Raw genomic sequence first — 15,403 nt, 5'->3', positions numbered from 1 at the left:
ATAAATCTTTTAAAAAAAAAAAAGGCACATTAAAACAAGATTCTGTTTTTGCATATCAAATAATACAGATTTTTTGTAATGACAAAAGTACAGCAAAACAACCATTCACACATCAGAGAAAGTATAATGGGTATAGAGCCCTTTTATGTAATTTGACAATCTCTATTAAGAGTCTTAATAGACCCTTGGCCTCCCCAGCTGGTGCCATCCCTGAGGACCCCTATCCTTCCCTCCACTGTCTCCCCCAGTCCTGGCTAAGGCCTCCTCATACTACGCAGTAGCAAGGCTCAGCGCCAAGGCTGCCAGTGAGACCATTCTAATAGGCCCCAGTCCATTTTCCAGATGGGCGTGACAGATAGTGCATACCCAGCAGGACCACGGTTATTTAGCTACCTTCATAAAGAAAAATGGCAGCTTTGCCAACAGGAGGATTTACCCACATGGGTTGGTATTGCCGGGCCTTCAGAGCTACAAGGTAAAGAAGTTGAAAGTCTTCTGAACAGAGTTGGAGAACAAAAGAATCAAGTGCAGAAATTACTGGGCAAGTAAAGCAATTACCACCCATAGTTAGAGGAGGGGCCACAGACAATGCTGCAGTACAACATACATGAAGTGGTATATAATAAAGATTCATCTTATCAGAATGTTAAAATTCTACACTCGAAGCAATTTGGAAATAGTCTCATCCTTAGCAAGGATGTTCATTTGGCAGAGAGTGATGTGGTGTATACCAGGACTTTCATGGGCAGAGGAAAAGAAGATTACAATGGCAAAGATGTTCTGATCCTGGAGACGGGCATATTTTATAAAAAAGGCAAACTGAAAACAAGGGTGGTCACTATGGTAGAGACTGACCAAATGGTGATGGATGGATGGATGGATGGATGGATGGATGGATGGATGGAACAAATACTCAGAAAACGTATGGCGACGACAATCTGAAAGGGACTGCTATCAGGTTCTAACAGAAGATTGTATTCCCAAACTGAAGAGGCATTCCCAAGAAAAGAGGGAGTCTGATTATGTGATGAATGATTTCACTATTGTTCCAACCTCCAAGTCTCCATAAGATTTCACATGGGAATTTCTCAGACTGTTTCCTGACCTCTCAATGAAAGCACTGTAACAGGATGGGAAATGTTTTACACAAGGGAACTTTGTCATTTTGACTGAAGCCCTGATGCTCTGCAAAGAACTCGGGCATCTGTATTGTTCTGTGGAATTCTCAAAGGACATCCCTTCTTATTTGGAACTGTGGGTATTTTGCACTGCTTGGAAGAAAGTTACTAAACCTTGAAGATCAATATCCTCTAACCATGTATGTGCAAATAGCCTTCCTGACCCTCATATGCTGTATATGACATCAAAAGCATCAGGCAATTGATTGTAAATTCCTTCCAGTTATTTTTTAATTATTATTTTTAATTTCAAAGGAAAATGTATATTTTGATGAGGTATGGTGTTATTTTTTGAAAGTCTGCTGAAGAATGATTAGAGAGCACACTGAAAGTCACTAAATGCACTGATGAATAAACCATGATTTCTGTTACTTTTTTAATGTGTGGGCCTTTTTTGTTTGTTTTGGTAGACTTTCAATTTGGGTATTTGGAGGAATGAACATCATTGTTTTATTGTGGAAGGATACTGATGGTGTTTCCAAAAACACTGACTTACATATTAAAATTCGGTGCTTGTTAGAAAGAGCTTAAAAAGTGAATAGCAACACTTTAATTAAAATTACAAAAGAGAAGGAAAAATAGTCTCTTAGACCCATTTACATCAGGATGCATAAAAAAATATTTTAGACAAAATCAAGTCCATCATAAACTTATTTATAATAAAAGAAAATTAGAAACAGCTATGAAAAGAATGTGCAATGCTAAGAATACAGCAAGAAATCATTATTATATGTTATGGACTAAATACTGTCCCCCCAAAATTCCTATGTTGAAGCCCTAACCCCCAATGTGATTGTATTTGGTCTGTAAGAAGATAACTAAAATTAAATGAGATCGAAAGGATGGGGCCCTTATCCTATAGGACTCACTTCCGTTTAAGAAGAGAGGAAGAGGGTTAGGGTTAGATAAAAGAAAAAACAAAACAAAACAAAACAAAAAAACAAAGGAAAAAAAAGGAAAAAAAGAAGAAGAGAGGAAGAGATAACAGGACGGTCCCAACAGGGGACAAAGCTTTGTGAGTACACTGTGAGAAGGTAGCCATCTGAAAGTCAAGAAGAGAAGCTTCTAGAGAAAACAAACCTGCTGGTACCTTAATCTGAGACTTCGAGCCTTCAGAATCATGAGAAAACAAATTTCTGTTGTTTAAGCCACAAAATCTGTGGTATTTTATTACTGCAGCCCAAGCAGACCCCATGAAGCTCTGAAAAAGGACATTCATGAAGAATTCTTCACAAGACAAAGATATTTATGCAATAATGGAAAGTGAAAGAACAGCAGGCAAAAATTATATACAATTAAGTATATGAAGATGGTCACAAATACATTCAAATGCATAGAAAAATATTTCATTTTGACGTTAACAATGGTTGCCATTTTGGGGTAGTAAGGTTATAGGCGAATTCTGTTGTTTTTTTTTTTCTCTCTCTCCACATTTCCTACAACTATATTTTATTTTAATAGGTAAGAAACCCACCATTTAAAATAAATTTATTTTTAAAATTTTAATATTCTCGAGATATGGTCATGAAGGAAATCTTTGGAGAACAAAAATGTTTTATATCTTCGCTAGACCAGTGGGTCAAGGATATATAATTTAGCAAGACTCATCCAACTGCTTATCCCTCTGCAATCAGGGTCTAGAAACACAATGGGCAGATTATGAGAGAATAATATGGAAGGACCTAGTATGCTAATCTGTTAACTGGGGATCTAAATATTCAAGGCTGTTACACTGTCATTTCTTAAATCAAGTAAATGGCATCTCCACTTTTGTCAAAGGGGACAAAGTCCATGCAAAAACAAAATCTTTGGTTGTGGTAAAGGATGCAGAGAAATTGGAGCCCTCACACATTGCTGATAAAAAGGTAAAATGGAACAACCATTCTGGAAAACAATTTATAAGTTCACAAAATGTTAAATATAGAGTTACATATGAGCCATCAATTCTACTACTAGGTATAACCACGAGGAAAACAAAACACACATCATACAAACACACATGAAAGTTTACAGCAGCACTGTATAACAGCCAATGGAACAAGCCAATCAAATGTTCACAGATGGATGAACAGAAAAACAAGATGTGCTGGGGGCCTCCCTGGTGGCACAGGGGTTGAAGTCTCAGCACTGTCAAGCTGTCGCCAGCCACTGTAGCATAAGTTCGATCCCCAGCCAGGGAGCTGACCCACATGCTGCAGCAGACCTCTACGATCTTACCTGCTGCTCCTCTCAGCAGTATATTTCAGTAGAGCCACCTGTTCTGCTCCCCACTTTGTCTCTAGTGAATCCCCTTACTCCCCTCCCCCCCTACCTCTGGCCTACCCCCAGTTCTTGTACACATAAAAAAATTTTTAAAATCTTTAAAAAAAAGTGCTATATACATACAATGGAGTATTATTCATCCTGAAAAGGAAAGCAATTCTGATAGGTGGATGAACCTTGAAAACATTATGCTAAGTATAAGAAATCAGTCACAAAAGGTCACATATTATATGATTTCATTTACTAAAAAAAAAGTCCAGAATAGACAAATATAGAGAGACAGAAAATAGATTAGTTGGGCAAAGTGAGGGGAGGTATGGAAAGGAACTAATGGATATGGGATTTCTATATGAAAGGTCAAAATGTTCTGAAATTAGATTGTGGTTATGGTTGCACAACCCCGTGAATATATAATAAATACAATTGTACAATTTAAATAGATGAATTAAAAACATTAAAAACAGTATCTCAATAAAGCTATTTTTAAAACTTTGCAGCTTAGATTTTCCAAATTGTCAGAAAAGTAAGTTACAGTTCTAACAATAATATTAATTTAATGTAATGCATTCTATATTCTATATATGCTTGGATTCCTGTTTAAAACCATTAAATGTCCACTTTAATGTTTGGCCTATATAATGTGGATAAACTGTGTTTCTCATTTGAGGGCATCAGCTTTCACATATCCTATTTTCATTTTTAAATTCGCAAATTCAATGTTCAATTAACAAGAATCACAGCCATTGGAATGACCAGTGAATCTCTGAAATACCTAAAATGCAATGCCTTCACTAATTCCAGGTTCTAAGCTGCACTTTGTCATGTCCTTGATACTTTAATGGCATTTAAATTCAGATCACTGAGGGATTGCTTGATAAGTTAGAGGTCCAAGGCTTCAGCTGTATCCCTCTGGAGCTTGAGGCTCATCACACAAACCAAAAGTTTCAGAAGAAACTGTCAAACTGTGGGCCTCCCCTGGTGGCGCAGTGGTTGAGAGCTGGGCTGCGAAGCTGCCTGAAGCCTCGCAGTGCCGGTTCGATCCCTGGCCACCGGCAAGGGCCTCACATGGCACAACAGACCTCTCCTGCCACACCCGCTGCTCCCCTCAGCAGTGTATTTCATCAGTCTGCCAGTTCTGTTTCCCCACCCTGGCCTATGGTGAATTCTCTCACCCTCCCACACTTCTGACTATACCCTGTGCTTGTATAAATAAAAAAAAAGAAAAAAAAAAAAAAAGAAACTGTCAGACTTTTCTCTCACTCACTCAACAAATATTGACAGTATAACAACTAAACATCTATTACTTCTTATTAGAACTACATTGTCAGGTCTCCCTGGTGGCCTAGGGGTTAAGTCTCAGTGCTATCACTACTATGGCCTGAGTTCAATCCCCTGCCAGGGAGGTAACCTACATATTGTGTAACAGACCTCTCCTGTCTCACCCGCTGCTCCCCTTAGCAATGTATTTCAGTACATCCACCTGTTCTGCTCCCCACTCTGCCTCTGGTGAGTCCTCTCACCCTCTACACCTCTGGCCTACACCCCAGTACTACAAAAAAAGCAAACAGGGGCCTTCCCTGGTGGCGCAAGGGGTTAAGACGCAGCCTGTGAGGCTGTCCACAGCCTCTGCAGCACGAGTTCGATCCCCGGCCGGCCAGGGAGCAGCCCACATGGCGCAGCAGAACTCTCCTGGCATGCCCGCTGCTCCCCTTAGCAGTGTATTTCGGTCGATCTGCTTCTGTTCCCCACTCTGTCTCCGGTGAATCCTCTCACCCCCACACCTCTGGCCTGTACCCCGGCTCTTGTATGCATAAATAAATGAATCTTTTTTTTTTTTAAGATTTATTTATGCATACAAGAACTAGGGTACAGGCCAGAGGTGCAGGGGATGAGAGGATTCACCAGAGACAAAGTAGAGAACAGAACAGGCAGACTGAGTGAAATACACTGCTGAGGGGAGCAGCAGGCGAGTCAGGAGAGGTCTGCTGTGCCATGTGGGTCACCTCTCTGGCCGGGGATACAACTTGTGCTGCAGAGGCTGCAGACAGCTTCATAGGTTGCGTCTTAACCCCTTGCGCCACCAGGGAATCTTTAAAAAAAGAAACAGGGCCTCCCCAGTGGCTCAGCGGTTGAGCGCTGGTTTGCGAAGCTGCCCGCAGCCTCTGCAGCGCCGGATCGATCCCTGGCTGCTCCCCGGCCACGGATGAGGGTCCCACATGGCGCGCAGACCTCTCCTGCCACCCACTGCTCCCCTCAGCAGTGTACTTCGGTTCCTCTGCCTGTTCTGCTCCCTGCTCTGGCTCTGGTGAATTCTCTCACCCTCCCGCCCTTCTGAATGTACCCAGTGCTTATATAAATAAATAAATCTTTAAAAAAAAAGAAAAGTAAAGTAAAAAAGAAACAGAAAACAGAAAAACTACACTCTCAAGTTTCTGGAAACTAGACCTAGATAACCTGCTAGTTTGAGGCAAATGGGAGAGACTCTCCTGTCCTGAAATAAAATGAGACAGAAAACAGAAATAGAGAAGACAAAGCAAGGTTAAGGGCACAGCAACAAATGGCTCCTCTCCACCTAACATCCTCCCATTACTATCCATCTGTAAATAATACTTTTAGAGGGGAAATTTAGTTTCTCAGGTTTCATGGCTTTAATCTGAAATAAGAATATCCTGAGATCCTACTAACTCCAGCAGGCACCATATCAATTTGTGGGGTGTCAACTTGACAATTCATGGACTCAAGCAAAAATGGGGATAACTAATTTTGTGAATGTCTTTAACAGAGGGGGAAAGGGCAGGGAAAAAATGCTACTAACATCACTCTTTGGAGTGAGAGCTAAAAACATCACCTAAAGGGATTAAAGTATGACAACTTAACAAAGACACAAATAAAGTGTACTAAATGTGTAAGTTAAAGTTCTAGAATTACTCATCTCTGGAAGTTTTCAAAATATTCCCAGTAATGGGCTTGCACTAATACATTACTAGCCTATTCTACTTGTCCCATTAATCACATCTCTCTATGTTCTTCCGAATTCCTCTATATCTAAGTGGTCTTTTAGGAGCTTTTCAGATAAGATATTATGAGAGGACTATGTAAACAGAGCTCTCTTAAAATATTTCAATATTGTTAGCAATGATATCACAAATATTTTACCCACATGCCTGAGTCCCTAAGAAATCCTTGCCTCATTCAACTAAAAAAAAAAACCAAAAAACAAAAACACACACACACATAAAAAAAAACCCTTACAAAACATATAGAAATATAAACTAATACATAAATATCAAAAATTTTAAGTAATTTCCTTTATTCTCTAAATAATGTCAAAACTGCTTACCAGTCTCCCTGGTAGCACAGGGGTTAAAGTCGCAGCTCTATCAAGCTATCACCAGCCATTGCAGCAAGAGTTCAATCCCCGGCCAGCAAGCTAACCCACATGGCACAGCAAACTCACCTGCTGCTCCCCTTGGCAGTGTATTGTCAATCTGCCTGTTCTGCTCCCCACTCTGTCTCTGGTGAATCCTCTTACTCCCTGCACCTCTGGCTACACCCCAGTTCTTATATGCATAAATAAATAAAAATAAGTCTTAAAAAAAACAACTGCTTACCAAGTGTTATAAATTGCGGTTGAAATAATCCTAATAGTTTCCAACTCATTGTTGATTTTTAGAAACTATAATGTGATCTCCTATTTGATGCAACTGTCACAACCTACAAGCTGTCCTTGTTTGAGCCATGAATTAACTTAGGAATCCACAAACTCTTCTATCAACTTCCCCATTACACTGTAGTCCTTAGGTTCCCATGCTAAAAGCTTTGCTGCATTTAGCAACATGACCACCTGTGCACAGCACATTCCTAAACACCAGCCCTTCATCCGGACAGCCTGTACCTTGTCCCTGTTGACAACGACATCTCAAGACTGAGCTACTGTGGAGCAGCAGTGAGATACTACCTGTGTCTCCCATGTCTCCATGTTACAACCACCTCTGGTTCAAACACTATCAACATCCACTCCTCCACTGCTCCTCGGCTCTATTCCTACCTCTACAGTCACCTGAGAGGTAACATCATTAACTTTGTGGTCTCGGTAACTTACACTATTTACCAAGCAGAATGAAAAAGTTAATAAATGCTATGATCTTAAAATTATATACTGGCTGAATGACTACAAATTCACTATTTCTTGGGATGTTTCTTTTATGTATATCGAGGTTTCCTATTTCAACACAAGTGCTATTTTAACCTGACATTGTGTGTCCATTGATGTTTACCTTTCTTCTGGTAAACGACAGATTTGGGAATCTGACTTAGAAAGAGTTCAAGTTTTCCATGTAAGAGTGACTTAAAGGAGAATTTACTCTCCTCAGATACCAATTCCCCTTACTCTCAAATTTTTTTTTTTTTAATTTTTCTAGAGGCATGTCTTATTTATTTTTTTATTTATTATTTGTTTGTTTGTTTGGTTTATACATGCACTGGGTACAGTCAGAAGCGTGGGAGGGTGAGAGAATTCACCAGAGCCAGAGCGGGGAGCAGAGCAGGCAGAAGGACCGAAGTACACTGCTGAGGGGAGCAGCGGGCGGCAGGAGAGGTCTGCACGCCATGTGGGACCCTCCTCCGATGGCCGGGGAGCAGCCGGGGATCGAACCGGCTGCAGAGGCTGCAGGCAGCTTCGCAACCCAGCGCTCAACCACTGCGCCACCGGGGAGGCCCCTACTCTCAAATCTTGTGGCAGCAATGAGGGTAGCAGAAAGAATCAAGTACAATCACAACTGAATATTAATTTGCTGGGTTTTCCTACCTCTTACTGCTCAAAGCAAAACTTTTCTCTTGCTTGACCTACAGCACTCATACGCCGAGGTGAATAGTTTCAACTCTGATCCAAATTTTGGCTTTGAGTATTAAGTCTTTTCACATTCCATATTTCTTCATATTTCACCACAAGGATTATATAAACTTATCTGAAATGGTGGAAATTCACTTTTATTTCAATTTCTCAATGGGAAAGCTGCTGAAAAGCAGTACATATTGAGAATTAAGACAGCAAGCTGGCCTGATGCCCAGCTAGGGGCAATGAATACACCTAAAAATGTCTTGATGCTCCAAATGCTAAAAACTAGAAAGCACTGGAAGTGGGAGGAAGAAGATCTGGAAATATGCTCATGGGTAGTAATGAAGAAAGTGAATTCAGCCTGAGGGTGGGGTCTTCTGCCCAGCCTCTGTCAGATTATGTCTCATTATCTTCTCCATCTTCCTTAACCTCAGGATATTCAATTAGGGATCGGGTAGAAAAAGCAACTCAGAAAGCAAGGCAATAAGCTCTTCTAAGGATAAAGTTAGGAACCAGTGGGAGGAGGAAAATAAAATATTTAGTGTAGACCAGGTTCACTGGCTAGGAATATAGAGGTTTAGGTGGACAGCTACATACCTATAACTCTATGTTCTGAACATACAACCTTACCCACACCTTCAACTGTTTCCCCATCATCCACTTAATCTCAAGTAACTCTTTTTTGCTTTCCTAAACTTCCTACATGCACCCAATACTCTAATCTCTGAATCTCTTTCTAGTCTCCCAACAAGCCACATGTCAAGCCTCTGAAGATGTGGGTCCCTTGCTTGGAGTATCCCTCCCTGACTCCTCCACAGAGAGAACTCCTACTGTTCTTTTATGACTGAGGTCAAATGCACCTGATATTTCTTTTTTTTTTTTTTTTTAAATTCTTTTCTTTCTTTTCTTTCTTTTTTTTTTTTTTTTTTTTTTTATTTTTTTTTTAGAGGCATGTTTTTATTTGTTTGTTTGTTCGTTCGTTTTGTTTATACATTGTTTATACATGCACTGGGTACAGTCAGAAGCGCAGGAGGGCGAGAGAATTCACCAGAGCCAGAGCGGGGAGCAGAGGAGGCAGAAGGACCGAAGTACACTGCTGAGGGGAGCAGCGGGCGGCAGGAGAGGTCTGCCCGCCATGTGGGACCCTCCTGCGGTGGCCGGGGAGCAGCCGGGGATCGAACCGGCGCCGCGGAGGCCGCAGGCAGCTTCGCAACCCAGCGCTCAACCGCTGCGCCACCGGGGAGGCCCTCTTTTTTTTTTTTTAAACACTTTTTTTTTTTATTTATAGAGGCATGTTTTTATTTATTTATTTATTTGTTTGTTTGTTTTGTTTATACATGCACTGGGTACAGTCAGAAGCGCGGGAGGGCGAGAGAATTCACCAGAGCCAGAGCAGGGAGCAGAGCAGGCAGAAGGACTGAAGTACACTGCTGAGGGGAGCAGCGGGCGGCAGGAGAGGTCTGCACGCCATGTGGGACCCTCCTCTGGTGGCCGGGGAGCAGCCGGGGATCGAACCGGTGCTGCAGAGGCTGCGAGCAGCTTTGCAACCCAGCGCTCAACCGCTATGCCACTTGGGGAGGCCCGCACCTGATATTTCTCTGCTATCTTCTTTTATGCCCCAATCAGTATTAGTCAATCAGTATAGATTTGTCACTTATCACACTAAGAAGTTAGTGTGACCCTCTTGGGTCAGACAGACTTGAGTTTGAATCTTGGTTTTGTAACATACTAGGAGTAACATACTAGCAATGTAACATACTAGCAATATCCTGCAAGATGGCCCCCAGCAGTGCCACCTCCTAGCATTCACAACCTTGTGCAGTCCCTTCCCACACTGTATCGGGATTGGCCTGTGACACCAACAGAAATGGTATGTCATTTAAGATTAGATTTTTTTTTTTTAAGATTTCTTTCTTTATTTATACAAGCACTGGGTACAGTCAGAAGCGTGGGAGGGTGAGAGAATTCACCAGAGCCAGAGCGGGGAACAGAACAGGCAGACTGACGTAATACACTGCTGAGGGGAGCAGCGGTCATGGCAGGAGAGGACTATCGCGCCATGTGGGGCCCTCGCCAGTGGCCGGGGATCAAACCAGCACTGCAGAGGCTGTGGGCAGCTTCGCAGCTCAGCACTCAACCACTGCGCCACCAGGGGAGGCCAAGATTAGATTATTAAAGACAGTAAGATTTTCAATGTGGCTTTTCACTCTCCATTTCTTCTCTTGATTACTTGCTTTGGGGAAAGTCAGCTGCTCGGTTGAGCAACCGCATGGAAAGGCCCTTATGATAAGAAACTAAGGTTTAACAACAACCAGAGAAGTAAGCTTGGGGCATCAGATGCCTGCAGATAACACTTGGACTGCAGCCTCAGGAAAAACCCTATGCCAAAATAAGCCAACTATACTGCTCCTAGATTCTGAACCACAGGAACTGTGAGGTGAAAAACAGTAGTTTTATTTTTTTTAAGACATATTTTTTAAAAGATTTATTTATTTATTTATACAAGCACTGAATACAGTCAGAAGCACAGGAGGGTGAGAAAATTCACCAGAGCCAGAGCTGGGAACAGAACAGGCAGACTGACGAAATATTCTGCTGAGAGGAGCAGCGGGCATGGCAGGAGAGGTCTGTCGCGCCATGTGGAACCCTCGCTGGTGGCCGGGGATTGAACCAGTGCTGCAGAGGTTGGGGGCAGCTTCGCAGCCCAGTGCTCAACCGCTGCGCCACCAAGGGAGGCCCTAAGATTTATTTTTTATTTATACAATACCTGGGGTACAGGCCAGAGGCGCAGGAGGGTAAGAGGATTCACCAGAGACAGAGTGGGGAGCAGAACAGGCAGACAGACTGAAAGCACTGCTGAGGGGAGCAGCGGGTATGACAGGAGAGGTCTGCTGCGCCATCTGGGAATCCCCCTGACCGGCCAGGAATCGAACCCGTGCTGAAGAGGCTGTGGACAGCTTCAAATGCTGTGCTCAACCCGCTATACCACTAGGGAGGCCCGAAAAACAGTTGTTTTAAACCACTATGTTTAGCATACTTTGTTCACAGCAACAGATATACCTGAGAAGGGATGGCAATCCCCTAAGATTTACAATAAGAAAATTTGGGTTCAAGGCAATGGTACTTCTAATAGAATAACCCGGGGAAAAGCACTTAATATCCCAAGCCTCAGTTTTCTTACCTAGAAAATGATAAACTGAAACTATAATAATACACTACATAATAAATAGCTATCCTAAACTAGAACGTAAAATAATCAACTTAGAAAGAAACTGTGGCAGGCCTCCCCGGTGGCGCAGCGGTTGAGCGCTGGTTCCGAAGCTGTCCGCAGCCTCTGCAGCGCCGGTTCGATCCCTGGCTGCTCCCCGGCCACCGGAAGAGGGTCCCGCATGGCCCGCTGCTCCCCTCAGCAGTGTACTTCGGTCCTTCTGCCTGCTCTGCTCCCCGCTCTGGCTCTGGTGAATTCTCTCACCCTCCCATGCTTCTGACTGTACCCAGTGCTTGTATAAATAAATAAATAAATAAATAAATAAATAAATAAATAAATCTTTAAAAAAAAAAAAAAAAAAGAAAGAAAGAAACTGTGGCAAAACACCTCTGCAACCTAAGGTCCTGAGGTTCAGAGATTCCATCTAAAATAGGCAGAAAACTCCTCGTATAATTCTTATAAAAACCAGGTTTTCATGGTCTTTGAACTGAAATTAGCAACAGATTTACTTCTACATACCCAGAAAGATAAGGAAAAATGCGAGTGCAACCTACTTAACTAAAAGTAAAATTTACATCTTATTTCAGATTTAGGAGACCAAGGCTCTGCAGGCTACAAGCAATCTAAAAAGCTGGAGGTCTACTCTAGTCTAAGTAAAGTCCTTTCTACCTCCCTAGATCCAGGCTTTGCACTGTGTGAGTTAACACTGAACTTTTGTGCACCAAACTGTTCTCACACCTCCCAACTCAAAGGAAGGAATCAGTATCCCAAAATGGAGGTACTGATTCTGTTGTCACACTCAATTCAATGTTTTTTAAGGGATAAAGATAATGTACATACTTGGATCCCACTGATGTAACACAGCTGTTCTCGCACATTAAAGACAAGAATGCAGAAATAGCAAAGTAAAAAAGCCTCAAGTCTTACACTTTATTAAAATATGATGATTTTCAGTTGCTCTCCCCAGGTAGCAGGAATCTCCCAGTCAGGGTGCTATATATATAATCTGCCTAGCTAGGTGACATCTAACTAAGCCACTAGAACAATGTAGGCTAAGAATGGACTAGAAGCCCTATCTTTCTGGACTTTCACTACCTTCTAACTACTTTGATGCCAAAGCCCAGAGATGATTAAGCAGTCTGATGATATTCCACACTTGTTGATTACAATAACCACCCATGATCACTACTTCAGTAAACCAGTCCTGCTGCTATTCATGCAGTGTGCCTAAAAGTGGAAGTTATGATGTGAGAAGAATCCAAATTGTGATTTGCATTTTTCTCCCTTCTGGAAAGATTTATAAATCTAGGCCATAAAATACTCCAACATTTATCCACACACCACACACCAATGTATTTTTCCACAGTTTACATAGAAATTTTTTTAATATTTATTTTATTTATTTATGCATACAAGAACTGGGATGTAGGCCAGAGGTACGAGGGGTGAGAGGATTCACCAGAGACAAAATGGGGAGCAGGACAGGCTGTCTCCTGAAATACACTGCTGAGGGAAGCAGCCGGCAAGACAGGAGAGGTCTGCTGCGCCATGTGAGTTAGTTCCCTGGATGGGGATCGAACTCATTCCACAGTGGCTGGCCATAGTTTGACAGTGCTGAGACTTTAACCCCAGTGACACCAGGAAAGTCCTACATATAAATTTTGTGACTACAAGTTTGTTAGCAATTCTGTGAAATAGACTTGGACACATTAAATGATACAAATGGTACTTACACATAAAGATCCATAGGAAATTCCTTCATCATGTGTGTTACAATAAACTCTACCATGAGGTCTGAATGGGGAAAGGAGAAAAAATGGTATCAATCAGAATGAAATTCATTCCTTCCTTTGAGTTGGAATAAACCTTTCTAATTATACTTTGCACTCATGGTGAATGGCACATTTTTATTCACATGTACTTAAATTTATTTTATATAAGGCACTTCTTGCAATACTTTTTACCACCTGCCACTTGTAAATAAGAAAATTTGTTCACTCTTCTACTTCCAGGATACCTTGAACTGCTAATAAATTCAGAAACAAGGGAGATTTCACTGTACAGATATTTCATATCACGGCACTAATATGAAATGCCAGAGGGAAATCAAATTCTGAGAACTGAGTGATGAAGCAAGCAGACAAAAATTATGGATCACACTCCTGTAACCAGAGACTCAGCTGTAAAGTTATGTCAGTCTGTTTCATCTCACTATCATGCTCAATTTGACAGGTATTGACTAAAATGGTCTGTGGGGCTTTGGGTCAATAGAGGCTTATTATATAGTCTTAATTACTGTTTCTAAAATCAGGTAGATTTAGGAACCAGAGCGCTGCATATCCAAGTGAAATGGGTTTAAGAGTTCAGATCATTCCCCTAAGGAAAATGCACAGAATTCTGAGGAGACAAAATTACCTAAGATATAGTCCCCCCATCTGTCAGCGCTGTCAGCTTCATCTCAGCTTAATTTATTCTAAGAAAGTTTTGTATATCTGAACCCTGAAATTCCAGCCTCCTGGCCAGCTGACATTTTAATTTGCACCAAGAAGGGGAGGAAGGAATTTATAATCTTCATCAGAAGTAAAATATTCTACAAATTTTTTTAATATTTTATTTTATTTTATATAATTCTTACATCATTTTTCATTTTTGCATAATGTATGCATTTTCATTTTGGTTATATTCCCCATACAATTCCCACCCTCCTTATTTTGGCCCTAATCCCCCCTCTCCTCCCCCTGCCCCTGCCCCATAGTGTGTCTCTGATTTATAGTTACTTATTGATTTTTTCTTTATTATAATTAGTCTTTTTCCTGGTCCCTTATTTAGGTTTTCTAAATTCCTGCTATGAGTGAGACCATCCGGTATTTTTCTTTTTCTTTCTGGCTTATTTCGCTGAGCATGATCCCTTCCAGCTCCATCCATGTTGATGCAAATTGCATGCGTTTATCTTTTTTTTTAACATTTATCATTTTTAATTTTTTTAGACAATATTTGCTTCCCGAGTTTATCTTTTTTGATTGCTGAGTATTATTCCATTGTGTATATGTACCACATCTTCTTGATCCAGTCATCTATTTTTGGGCATTTGGGTTGTTTCTGTACCTTAGCTATTGTAAATAGTGCTGCTATAAACATAGGGGTACAGGTACTCTTTCGAATTACTGTTTCCGTGTCCATTAAAAAAATCAAATACTTGGGAATAAACCTCACAAAAGAAGTAAAGGAACTATACAAAGAAAACTATAAAACACTGTTAAAAGAAATAGAAGACACAAAGAAATGGAAAGACATCCCCTGCTCATGGATTGGAAGAATTAACATTATCAAAATGGCCATCCTACCAAAAGCAATTTACAGATTCAATGCTGTTCCAATAAAAATTTCAGTGACATTCTTCAAAGAAATAGAACAAATATTGATGAAATTCATATGGAGCCACCAAAAACCCAGAATAGCCAAAGGTCTCCTAAAAAAAAAAAAAAGAAGGGAATGGAGGTATCACACTCCCAGATTTCAAAATATTCTACAAATTTAAATCGTGTATCAAGCTTAGGCTCAACCTTGAACAACAGCACCTTTTTTACTGAGCATTCTATTCATTAGGGCTGCTTTATCAAACTCAACAATGTAAGTGGTTTCTTAGGTCAGGGAAAAAACACAAGTAACTCTGTGTCTGAGAAGAAGCACATCAACCAGGATCCATTTCTCCTACTAATCATAAAAACCTGTCCCTGGCTCAAAAAAATGCCAATTTTGATGGTACTCACCCAACACTGCACAGACTAAAGGACGGCAGGGAAGATTCTTATCTGCTGCCTTCTTCCTGTGTCTCATAGGCTTCATACACAAAAACAAACAAAATTAGCAGACACCTAAACTGACATCCAAAGGTTCCTCATCATGTTTTTCATGCAA

At 41.1% G+C, this 15,403-nt stretch overlaps 1 protein-coding gene and 1 pseudogene across 3 annotated transcripts in view; one reads left to right on the top strand and one right to left on the bottom strand.

Moving 5' to 3' along the window:
• The window catches only part of ARMH3 (armadillo like helical domain containing 3), a 196,237-nt gene that overhangs the window by 132,112 nt on the left and 48,722 nt on the right, over nucleotides 1–15,403 (bottom strand). For all 3 annotated transcript variants that reach the window (XM_037497405.2, XM_037497406.2, XM_054690559.1), the window contains 2 exons: nucleotides 15,256–15,325; nucleotides 13,219–13,279 (listed from right to left, as the gene is read on the bottom strand). In XM_037497405.2, the coding sequence (XP_037353302.1) occupies nucleotides 13,219–13,279; nucleotides 15,256–15,325 (131 nt within the window). The remainder of the gene's footprint in view (nucleotides 1–13,218; nucleotides 13,280–15,255; nucleotides 15,326–15,403) is intronic.
• LOC119233382 (spermine synthase-like) lies at nucleotides 127–1,297 on the top strand (annotated as a pseudogene).

Source organism: Talpa occidentalis, unplaced genomic scaffold (genome assembly GCF_014898055.3).
Source record: "Talpa occidentalis isolate TD23 unplaced genomic scaffold, MPIMG_talOcc4v2.1 talOcc4.8, whole genome shotgun sequence".
NCBI lineage: Eukaryota > Metazoa > Chordata > Mammalia > Eulipotyphla > Talpidae > Talpa > Talpa occidentalis.
The sequence above is the reverse complement of the archived record's forward strand: the minus strand, read 5'-3'. Positions and strand labels throughout refer to the sequence as shown.